General features: G+C 32.7%; 1 protein-coding gene and 1 non-coding gene across 3 annotated transcripts in view; both read left to right on the top strand.

The window, feature by feature from the left end:
* Positions 1-6,126, top strand: part of LOC128228319 (uncharacterized) — a 9,402-nt gene extending 3,276 nt beyond the window's left edge. The window contains exons 1-4 of one of the 2 annotated variants that reach the window (XM_052939604.1): positions 380-554; positions 3,331-3,466; positions 4,574-4,760; positions 4,976-6,126. In XM_052939604.1, coding sequence (XP_052795564.1) covers positions 3,341-3,466; positions 4,574-4,760; positions 4,976-5,511 — 849 coding nt within the window. In that variant the 5' untranslated portion in view covers positions 380-554; positions 3,331-3,340 and the 3' untranslated portion in view covers positions 5,512-6,126. Of the gene's footprint in view, positions 1-379; positions 555-3,330; positions 3,467-4,573; positions 4,761-4,975 lie in introns of those variants that run through there. The other variant, XM_052939685.1, reaches the window with a different exon arrangement.
* Positions 6,127-10,381: 4,255 nt separating this feature from the next.
* Positions 10,382-10,454, top strand: Trnaa-agc (transfer RNA alanine (anticodon AGC)). Its single transcript has one exon. It is a non-coding gene; the product is annotated as a tRNA-Ala (tRNA).
* Positions 10,455-13,120: the final 2,666 nt, after the last annotated feature.

The following is a 13,120-nucleotide window of genomic DNA, read 5'->3' as shown; positions in this document are numbered from 1 at the left end:
TGCGAAGACTGTTTAAATGATTGTTTCTTTGTGTTTTTTAACGGTTACCTTCTTCATGTTTAAACTGTCTTCTAAAAATGGTGAATCGTGGGCAAACTATTAACACTTTAAATTTTAGCCTAAAAGTGGCATGGGATGGTGGTCATAACAACGTGAATAGTTATATTTACGTGTTAATTAAACTATTTTGAAACATTTTGTCTTGTCATGGCTGCGTATTCAAGGAAGATAATCATACGAAAATAATGATGAGGCATAATGATTCCACCGAATAAGAATCCGCTCTTGAACATGGGTATGTGGAAGGTTAAAAACATCATGTAAGCCTTAGATCGCAGACCGCAAAGACGCATTGGTTTATTGGATGCTGCTGCCACCACTGCACATGTAGAGACATGATATCTCCTACAAGTGTGTAACTAGTGATGGATTTCCGTGAACTCTTTAAAATTGTTTAATCGGAGAACAATTGTGGATCAATGATCGTTCAGCAGTAGAAATGCAGCTATTGTCTGAAGGAGAGCAGATTTGAACTACATGAGCGCTAATCAGTAGTAAGTTTGTTTAATGTAATGACTTTTACGAACAAATTGGTTTATAAACGTAATGAAGTAGTTTAGGGCACAAAGGAAAATATAGATAAATAGATTATGATACAAAAATAAAGAAATGAAAAAATAAATAAACACCTGAATGAAAACATAATTGATAAAATAACTAAATAAATGCATAAATAAGTAACTGACTAAATAAATATATAGATTATAAATAAAATAATAAAAATAATAATCAGTAAATAAATGTATAAAAAAATAAAATAAATAAAAATAGATAAATAAATTTATAAATAAGTAAATAAATAAGTACATAAATAAGTACATAAATAAGTACATAAAAAATAAATAAATAAATAAATAAATAAATAAATAAATAAATAAATAAATAAATAAATAAATAAATAAAGGCACGCACGCACGCACGCACGCACGCACGCACGCACAAACACACACACACATTCATACATACATATATACATACTGTTGAACAGAACTTATTGATATTTTCTTTGGATTTTTGAACGCCTTATCGTCTGAACTAAAAATTCCTGGCGTTCTTTAATTCCCAGTTTTTGAATAAAACGAATTTTAGTCTTACTAACCTATGCTTTTTTAATAAAGTCAAGAATCAAACGATATTTGAAACAAACGCTTTAGCTTTGATGGATCCGCGAATACAAATTAAGCAGAGTTCTCGAAGGAAAGGATGATTTTTTCATTGCTCACATATTTGCAACACCTTTGACTAATTCTCATTACCTGCTTAACGTCTGCATCACTTACCGATATATGCAAGTTACAATGAGGTTACACCTTATGGCATCATTTGACGAAACCGTATACCTCTCTCAATACTTGCATAGCGAAAATACTTGTAGACGTTGTACAGGTATAAAGAAGTAATGCCAACCTTGTCATGTTGATGTGGGTACAGTCTGGATCTTATCTATTTATTTTGTTCCAAGGTAGAATGAGACGAAACACGCGTTCTCTTGAAACAAATGTTTAATTTAATTTTTTATCACTGAAATAGCTGAAGTGAAAATTTTTTTTTTATATTTTCACTGCACACTAAAGATATCAACTTCAAGAACTACTTTTATAATCAATTCTAGATACCTCTCCTTCTATCAAAAATGATTACCTCACCTTTTAAGCAGTAAATTATGCCCAAAACTATTAATTCCACATTAAATAGAGATTGCATTTATCTAAATCAATACTGTTTGGAAATAAGCAGAACTTACTGATTTTTTTAGAGAATTTCAATCTTTTTGGTAAAACAGTAGACGAAAACAAATGGTCGAACATAACTTGATGTTATCATCTATTTGATTAATTTTTAATTCAATCAATCTGACTTTATAATACAAACTTCTTAGAAAATTAGCAATTACAAACTTAATAAACATCTAGGAGGTTATTTAGTATATATCACCGGCGATTACAACTGCGCATGAGGGTTGTGCAGCTAAAATTGACATTTTACTGACCGTTCCAAGGCGGTACCTAATTCTTGATAAACATACCTAGTTTTTTATATATAGTATGTATGCACTGTGCTGTTTGTGGAGTTTTGTGCTGTTCTTCGGTGTTTCTTGTTCGTGATTTTATGTTCTATGTCTTTGGTATTAACCCAGTGCCACTAAACCGGGTTTATGTTTTGCTACTGAGCTTGTTTCTGTAGCTTTTTGCATAAATATTGTGCCACGGATTGCAAAGGGCTACTCAAAAAAGGGATATTTAGAAAAAAAATCTATATACTCCAAAAATAAGCAGAAACGATGAAGAATTTTTTTTGTCTGCAGTGTAATTTCATATTTTATTTCATTCGTGATCATACTACAATTTCGGCTTCGCCGCTTGTGAACTAGAATACATCCTTACACTGAAATAAAAAAATATTCTTTATTTACTCAATGAATGGGAATTTTGAAATTACGGATTTCCAAAACGAGCGAATAATTAACTAGAACACAAATATCGAAGAACTTTTTCTCAAAGAACCAGAAATTGACAGCTACCTCATCATCTATAATTTTGCGGGAGTGTTGTCAAACGGGTAGAGTCGCGACAATATCCTTTAAAAAACGGTGGCATTTAAAAAAAATCCTAATACAACTCCGAAAATAAGCATAAAGGTATTAGAAAAATGTTGATTTCAGTGTAAGGTCGTTATTATTTTTACGTAAACACGTTTTAACAATCGTTGATTATTTTATCAATATATATGGACATTGATTGAAAATGATTAACCAGAAAGCCAGAAGGTGTTTCTAATTTTAAAAAAAAATCTTGATTTACCAAATTTGCAGATCTTCCGATAACATAGCAGTTTAAAACAACGGATAATAATAATAATAATAATAATAATAATAATAATAATGATGATGATGATGATGATGATGATGATGATGATGATGATGATGATAATAATAATAATAATAATAATAATAATAATAATAATAATAATAATAATAATAATAATAATAATAATGATAATAATAATGATGATGATGATGATGATGATGATGATGATGATGATGATGATGATGATGATGATAGTAATAATAATAAATAAAAATAATAATAATCAGTTTTAGCACTCACATTTTTACAGATAAGCAATGTTTAGAAATACATTTATTTATCTGACATAAATGAAATAAAATGAATATGAGTAACAGCTTTAACGTTTTATTTAACATCGGTATAGCAGCCGACTGAACTTAACAAGCAGACTTGTGTGATACTTCGTATATTTTTGTTTCAGAAAGTTAACTATGGACCGTTTCATGTATATATTGGTCGTTCTGGCTTATAACGCCATTTCCGGTGTCTGCATTCGGACCGAAGATCCAAGAAAATATCGAAACTCAGAGTTACCTACTTCACGACATAGCCTTCAGGTAGCCCCAGTTTATTCAAATCCCTTACGGTGTATCATTAATCGACACTTCTAAGTATGTGTGTGTGTTTACGTTATACATCTATTGTTTTTCACTGCTCTTATTTCGTGTAAAGAATGTCATCTTGCTTTAATGTCCCCTGGTTGATTCATGAGAATGGCGACATAACATTTTCAAAACTGTAAATATACTAAATTATCCTGAAAAACTGTTTAACATTTCAGAATAAAGAATAATCTATCTTACATTTTTCGAATACGCCGATTTATTTTCTTCAACATTTCTTTTACGAAAGAAAATAACCTTTTAAACAGATGAGTTTTGAAAAGAACGTATTTGATATGACACAAATATGTGACATGGTACGGTTTACCAAATAAATTCCTACCCTTTTCCAGGCAAACAACCTTTATTCTCTATTCTAATATCTGCAAGTCTGTGAAATTATAAAACACTATTCAAAAAGGTTGTCCGCTTAGCGCAGTGGATAGAGCGCTTGCTTCTTACACTGGCGACACGGGCTCGATTCCCGTCCTGGGCGCATGTGAGTTTGGTTTGAGATCAGCATGTCGGCCATGTGGGTTTTCTCCTGGTACTCTGCCCCCCCCCCCCCCCCGACAATACAATACTACACTTTCGCGTAACGTCGTGCTGACGAGAGTGATAACTACAAAACTAGCTTACTTCACAATCGTTGTAAAAACAAGTTTTAATTTACCTAAACGCAAATATGAATAAACTTAAGAAAAATAAAACAGTTGCCGATAATTGTTGCGGATCGCTTCTTACTGAACCTAACTTTTGTTCTTATGTATACTTATTTGGAGGACGTAATGATAAGTGTTATTATTAATATTCAATTTCAAAGATCATAGAAGAGTATGCATTGTGACATGTCAGTGCTGTATCCACATACTGAATACTAAATGGACAAAAAGAAGGAAACATCTCTATTCTTTGACAAATGTACAACGAATGGTCTAATTGAGTCGGCGGTCCTGGTTTTTAACATCATATCATCCATAAAGTCGAATCCAGGGCTAGTGAGTTAGAGGCTGACACTTGTACAATTAGATCACCACAACTCTAAAGCGTTTACTTTCGCAGATACGAATGAAGGAGCTTTTAAAATTGGCGATCATAAGAGCAGATATAATGCGGCGTATAGGGATCACGGATCCTCCACAGCGCCCTACTTCTGCTCCACTACATGAATCCACCGAATCGCCACAAAGGTCTCATGGGATTCCTTTCAAGCCGCTCGGCATCACACGAATTCTCTCAGAATCACCAGGTAAAACTTCCGAAATGTTTTCAAAACGAAGACAGCATTGTACATGCAACCAAGATAGTTATAACATTTTAGGTTCCGGGTCTTGTCCCCTTACTTTTATTGTTATAAAAGAAGAACTTCATATGCACTTTTTAAACATAGTATTCTTAACACGTATTCATATACACCTTATGTCGGAGAACATCTTTTGATAAGAGAAATGTCTTCAATTTCAGACACTCGAGCAGACACGAACATAATTCAATTTAAGCTTTCCAACATTCCATCCGATAATCGAACGGTTGTAGACATAGTCCGTCTACTGGTGAGAGTCAAATACAAGAAGAAAATAAAGCAGGAAACTTTGGAAACTTTGTCAACAGAATCATCAAATGAGGGCAACAAAGATTCTGTAACGAAAAAGAGCAAACAGGGCAGATGTCGTAAGCAAATTTCGCAAATCGAGCTAACTGTGTCCAATGTGACGGTCGATGGACAACAAGGATCTGTGATTATGTCGGTAAAATCGCGCATAAGAAAGACTAAGTCCCTTCAGCTAACGTTACATCCAGCCATTATTGAAAGCGTACTCAATTCTGACGACCGCACATTGAAGTTGCATATAGTTTGTAATGGGTGTGGGAGTCAAGCTTCTTTGATTCTTCTACACAAACTCAAGCAGCGAAAACAAACAAAACGCACAGGTGCGCCAAGATTGTTACAGAAAAGGCGTCCAGTCTTATTTATTCATTCTCAAAGCATTTTGTTCTAGATTCGCATTTAAGGACTCGCTCAAGTTTTGGCATCTTTTCTCTCTGTATTGCATCTGCAAACAGTCTAGCTTTGGTGGGGAATGATACCTTGCCGTTACAGTCTAGCAAAAAAGGAAGCCGACATCTTATCCACTCGCCAACAGGGATTCGTAAGAAGCTGCCGTGTATGTAAATCTGATTTAAAACATTGATAGCATAACGTTAAGACGACAATCAAGCAACCAAGCTACAGTATTTTGTTGAATCGCGTTAATTTGGGCACTTTATTTGAGCATATATTAACATTTGTTGAAGAGTCGCAAGAAGCTTAGGTTTAACACCATTTATGATTTGCCACACTTTATTTTAAAATTAATTCTTAAAAAGTGCATTTTACTAACCATAAACGAGATCCTAAAAACAATACTTGGTCACATCAACAGATAAATAGCCATCAATTTAAGTTACAAGTTATAAAGACAGTTGCATACATCGAAATGTCAAAGAAATCAATAAAATATATCAAGAGAGAATTCCACTATGACGTAGTAAATACAGTACGAAATATTCTACAAATGTAGAGTGAAATGATTAACAACACCTGCCTAAAAGAATAGTGACATCTCAAAGGGTGAGAAAAGTATGGGATGATTTTTAAATATCAAGTACCACTGAATATTATTAGGTGATGTTATATTGTCTCTTAATCCACTACATAAAGACGTGGATCCCAAATACGCCACAAAAGCTCGTTTATTTATGTTCATAGTACTATATATATTCAGCTGTCTACAAAGAGAACCAAACGTGAGTACGCAGGTTTTCCTATTAATTCGGAAGACCGCTTTCAGTGTATTTGAATTACGATTGAGTCCGCGTAGCAACTGGTGCATAGCTTTTCCATTCCATTTAGCGTATATATGTAAATCATAGGATATATCTTCAATTTTATCACTGAATTGCGATATGTGTAGCATGTTATACATATTGTATTGATAGGTCGTACAAATAATTGTCATGTTTGCAAATGTTAATGTTGACTCAAGATCTGAAAATATCTCTATTTTATTTTATACATCGATAATTTCTAAAAAAATGTGATATTGTTGATTGCCATCCGAATGAAAGTATGTATATAGATACACTTAATTTCAATAATAGACAAGTTCTTAGAGTACAGATATGGTCTGATTTCTAAGATTATGACAGTTGAAATGCATTTATTAATACGAAATAAAAACAATGTCATTGGCTATTTTGACAACAGATAAAGTGTATATGCATACACTTAATTCAATCTTCGACTAGGGATTAGTCTTGTATAAAATTCATGATTTCTTGAAACGCATTGCAACAGTCTAGTCATTAAATTGGGTGTCTTTTAACTCTCACTGCAGGATACATGATCTTCGTAAAACCTCTACCCAAGTTCATGTTGTAACATTGTCTTTAATCCTTTTTTCTAATTTGTTTTGGTGCAATCTCATCACAAATTTCATTTGTTAATTCGTTACTGAAAAGCACTGTTAGATTATGTAAGTGGGTAGATTGCATAAAAAAGGTTGCTCTCTTTTTTATTTTTGCCTGAATGAAATTAAGTCACGAAGTTTTTATTACGTTTGGTTTCACGTGCTTGTGTTAGCCAGATTTATATATTTCGAATGCTTAATGTAGAAAGAGTGTTAGTAAATCTATTTTATGTTTTGTCAATTACTTTTTCAGAGGAAAAATTAATATGAAATAATACATTGTTCACCAAAATGTGTCTGTATCAAGACTACTGTTGTATCACTTCATATTTTCAGGGAAAATAACAACTACTTTATCGAATCTAATCGGTCACCGGTTAACCCCAGGACCTTTCACTTCATCTAGCGGTCCAAACTATAGATACTAGGATTAAAGTAGATATTTCTAGATGTTCACATTCATGTTGCGATTAAGGTGCATAACTGAATGGTTTTCCATTTTATTCTGCAGTGTATATTGTTTTAAAGATCTGAAAACAGAAAATGATAACTGATTATCTCATTTTCTCCTATTGATAATTTTGAATGTTTATGCAAGCTCCGGTTTCCCACATAACATTAGAACAAATTAACAAATGGCAATGCAATCACCATCAATAAATTGCTAGAATGAAATCTAAAGTAAAATTAAAAAACAACATCTTGAGTCTGACCTCGTGAGACTGTTAAACATTGGCCATTGGGTAAACGCTTGATTATGTAAACCAAACTATTAGATGTATTTTTTCTTCAGAAATACAACAGTTATATTGCTCTTGTATCAAACAAATGGCGTTGCTTCACGTCTGTTCAGATTTTCAGCAAACCTCCTAGAAATTCATTGACATATAATGTCTTAACTAAATTGATGTTCTGACAATTTGTTGACAATTGACACTCGGAGCTTTTCCTGTCAACATCATTCATTTAATATTTGAATCAAGACAAAGACGTGCTTTACAAATTGCTTTCAGCTAATGTCATAACATTTGTAGACGCATGATACAGACAGAAATGGAAATATCGTGACTTTACCAACGGCTAAAACTGAGCATTTGAATCGGGAATAATACCAAATGAGCAACCACATTTTCGTGCATTCTATCCAATCATAATAAGCTTAAACATTGTCCAAACGTTTCATTCTAAAACAACGCCTAATTCGGGAGTAACGCCCCATCAAATCATGTCGTCGTTAAAGTATATATATAAATAACAGGGTTGATACATTATTGAATGCATTCGAGGATTCGAAAAGCTGGAACTGGTATTTTGTCGCGTGTTCGAGTTTTTATGTAGTTTTATTTTTAGATTTGGACGTAAGTTGTTGTCTCACATGAACAACTGAAACTAAAACGGCGACATGTTTATACCAATATGGCTCTCATATTAATTATTACACCTTATTGCTCTTTTATCTATTATGGCGCTTATATCTTTCAAAGCGTTTATATCTATTATGGCACTAATATCCATTATGGTGATGAATCATCGAATAAAATGTTGTAGTATACGTGAGCTAGTATTAGTGTTTGTGAAGATATTTCTAACATGAAATAATAAGGTCACACAAAAGTGAAAGTTGTAGGACGGAAAAAGAAGCCCAAAAATCACCAAATGAGGACTGATTATATCATTGACATTTAAAAGGATTAAACTTGAATGTTAAGGACAACATGTGAGTTTGGCTTGTGGTCACCTAGCCAAATATATGAGTTTCCTCCCGGTACCCCCATAACAGATAAACATACTCTCGCGTACCATTGCGCCAATGAGAGTGGTTTATATAATGTTGTTATAAGCTTAAAGCTTATGTTAAGAATAATTTTAATATTTTACACAAGCAGTCGGTTTCTGATTCAACTGAATGTTTTATTTAAAGGACAAACCAGTTAGGAACTGTAATACCACATGTTTCAATTGCAGCAATTATTTTCACTTAATATAAACTTTGATAATAATATAGCTTGATTAATATAATGCAATGGATGAAAATACTCGAGTACCTGACGGTATGTGATTAATTCCAGACAGTAAATATACTTGTTATTTTTGTTATCGTGTTTCTGCCTGGCTTAATCTAATCATGCTTAATAAACTTTGGCTACAAGAACTCAATATCTGATCCTGTTTCTATATGCAGTTGACTTATTACACTAAGGTGACAATACGATAAATGAATAGTACCAGAATAACTATGATGTCCTCATTACCAAAGTGGTGCATTGTTTTCATAAAGTTAAATAGAACGCAACATATTTTAGTAAAGAACAATTATGAAAACATCAACTTCAATAATTACTTACCGTACCGCCCACGTATTGAACGTGCACCTTTACTGGAAGGGCAATGTAGTGGTATTATTCATTTGTTATTGCAATTCATTTAATATAGCTCTGTTGAACACGTAACTCTGAAGAACGCAAAAAGCGAAGATTTCACATATATTTTTTCTACGATTTACAGTAAACCAATGTGAGTTTTCCATGCCTAGTTATTTATTACGATTAGTTTTGCTGTGCCCATATCGATGAGCTTGTTCATTTCCAGCAAACAGTTCTAAAGAACCGAACGAATTTGGTCTGACATATGTTTGATTTCCGTTTAAAGAAAATGAATTACTGAAAACCAGACAAGAGTAAGAATGCTGCTGTGACAACTGTACCAATCACTTATTTGTCGCATGGGCGAGGGGGAGGGGAGTGCCACACACAAGGGACGCTTTATATAGACTTCAAATTGTGTAGTCTTAAACAAGCCGCTGAAAAGAGAAATGGGTCCTAGGAGTTTATCGCTTTCCAGGCATCGAAGATCCTTCAGATAGGTTTTGGCCATGTCTATTTCCTGGGTAGCAGTCTCACTGGGTCTGTCAAAATCGCATCTTTATGGGAATCTCCAGCTGTCGATGCTGACCAATATGATTGTTGCTTCCAGTAAAACAAAAATATAGGTAGGTGTAACGCATAGCAGTGTAATGTCGATTTGATATCAATCTTGAAACTCGAAAATTGCTTTAAAATGTGGGGACTCTTTTAGACGTTTAATGATTGTTACCATTCGATAAAACTGTAGAACACATCCAAGTTTCATCTAACGACGTAAATGTGACAGAATATTCTGTTCATGTAAGCAGCATTGTAAAACACTTTAAATCATACAATGTTTTGGCAATTATACTAAAAAGATAGTGGATGAAACACGTGACATAAAAGTACAAATCAAGTACTCACTAGCTTATCCATTCACGTATATGCCCTATATGCCTACAAACCCGACTATTAATTACACATACATGGTATATCAAATTAAAATATTAAGTTTAATAATTGAACCTTTAAACTCTGATAGAAACCAAACAATAAAGATAGTTAACCTGTGTTAAGGGGAATTAGCTCAAGTGGTAGAGCGCTCGCTTAGCATGTGAGAGGTACCGGGATCGATACCCGGATTCTCCAGTATTTTGTTATAATTTTACATCACTCGGTCATCTTTCACGATCGTGTTACTGTTACTAAAATTACTTATCAATGTAAAAGAACAAAAGCGAAGAAATTTAATTTGCAAATATAAAAATCAGCTTTATGCTGGAATAACTATTCTCTTTGAAATAAGTTAAGGTCAACAATCAGATATCTGCATTGTTTTGAATATATCACTTTTAATATCAGATACATATAAACACAGTTTTAGAGACACGCTCAAATTCCCACTTATACTCCTACGAGAGACATTTATTAGAGATGTTAACATTGGGTTAGTTGGGGTTTTCAAAAGTGCAGGACGTCTTTAAATTCGGGTAAAACAGGTTCATCTTTAAATTTTTCATCGCCAGATTTTGAAAACTATGAACGAAAAAAAATCAACATTTGGAATGCAAAGCATCATGATTGTTTATAAAAATCGAACGGTTGATGTTATTCCAATTTTTAAACCGAGCCTGATTTTCGGTTCATTTTCAATAAAGTTACAATTTCGCTGTCGTGAATAACGTTGATTGAAGTTGACATTAATTACCACAGCAGGGTAGCATACAAAGCAAAAAAAAAAAACGTCCAAAAGTAAAGTTCTAAAAATCTTAAAGCTTTTCAAAAGGTGCAGCAAAGCTATCTGCAATTTCCCCCCGAATGTTGCAATTTCAGCCAGTCTTATTTTTATGAAATTTAATGATATGAGCTTTATACGAATATGTATGCCTTAAACGTATCTACTGAAAAAAATATCATAGCAAATATATTTATATTTAGATGGATTCAAATGGAACATGAGTATGTCCCTTCTTCAATGTTCTTTGAAGGACGGACGAACGAACGAATGAATGAATAAGTAAAATAATTAACAAAAAACAAAACAAAAAAAAACGAAAAATAAAAAAAAACAGATTTAAATAAATAAATAAATAAATAAATAAATAAATAAATAAATAAATAAATAAATAAATAAATAAATAAATAAAAATAAAAAAATAAAAAAATAAAAAATAAATAAAATTGATGGATTGATGGATGGACAGACGGACGGACGGACGGACGGACGAACGAACGAATGAATGAATAAGTAAATTAATAAACAAACAAACAAACAAACAAACAAACAAACAAACAAACTAGCAAACAAATAAAAAAAGAAAAAAGAAATAAATCAAATTTTAACAGTACTCATAGATATTTTCTTTGGATTTCTGAACGCCTTATCGTTTCGATTTCCTGGCATTCTTTAACACTCACTTAGTTTGAATATTAAACAAATATTTTTATTACAAACTTATGATATTTGATAAAGTCAAATATTTATATTTGAAAACAAGCGCTTTAGCAGTCATTGAATACAGATTAAGCAGTGTTCTCGAAGGAAATTATGTTTTTTTTTCATTGTTCACATATTTACAGCCCACGTTTGACATTAATTATCATTGCCTGTTGAGCGTCTGCAACACTAACCGATATATGCAAGCTATAATGATGTTACAACACATGGCATCATTTGACCAGCCCATATACCTCTCTCAATACCTGCATAGCGAAAATACTTGTAGACGTTGTACAGAAATGGAGAAGCAATGCCAACCTTGTCATGTTGGTGTGGGTACAGTCTGGATCATATCTAAATCTCTTGACATTAATGTTTATTCTGGATCTGAGGCTATTTAGTTGCAAAATTGCTTTCTTAAAAAACACTTTTCAATTTTTTATCGTTTGAAAATTCAAACATTTTATATGCTCATGCCCGTCCTTGAAATAAGGATTTTTAACTCTGAAATAAATTCAGTGAAATACCAATTTTATGTATTCACTGCAAACTAAGGATTTAAAACATCAACTTCAAGAACTACAGTTATAATCAATTACATCTATGTCCCTTTTATCAAAATTGAATACCTCACCTTTTAACCAGGAATTAATGTCAACAATTTACGATTTGGTATTAAGTAGAGATTTCATTTATTTGAATTAAGATTGTTTTGAATTAAGCACAATTTTATTTTATTTTTTAAGCTAAATGCTTGAACATTTGCTTTCGTACAAAACAGTAGACGAAAACAAATGGTCGAACATAACTTCGATGTTATCATCTATTTAAAAAAAATGTTCAATCAGTCTGACTTTGTAATACAAACTTTTTTTTGGAAATTCACTGTTATAAACTTTAAAAACATCTTGGATAATTATTTCGCCGCAAGTCGGCGTTGGAACGACACTCTATATTACTTTGCTTGATGGGTTTGCAACGGGTTGCAAAGGGGTACTCCAAAAAAGGTAAACTATGAAGAAAAGAAAACTACCAATATACTTCAAAAATAAGCATAAAAATGAATATATAACCAAATGGGATTTGTCTTTCTATACCTTTTATAGGCCTTAAAATCAACAAATCAGTGTTGAATAATCACATTAAAAATCAGCTTCAAACTTCATTTTCTTATCAATTTGGAAATTTTATTTGTTTGAGCGCTCGAACATTGAAAAACCTGATCCAGAGTGATTATCTCATATGATGGGTCTGAACAGGCCAAATTGTTTGAGCGCTCAAACAAAATTAGGCGAAGGTGGCCGGTTTTGATGCGAATGGTTGGTTCAAGCGCTTTGTTAGTGGTGGCATTTTGTTTGAGCGCTCAAACATTTTC

This window comes from Mya arenaria, chromosome 1 (genome assembly GCF_026914265.1).
Source record: "Mya arenaria isolate MELC-2E11 chromosome 1, ASM2691426v1".
NCBI lineage: Eukaryota > Metazoa > Mollusca > Bivalvia > Myida > Myidae > Mya > Mya arenaria.
This window is presented reverse-complemented; position numbering and strand designations above follow the sequence as displayed.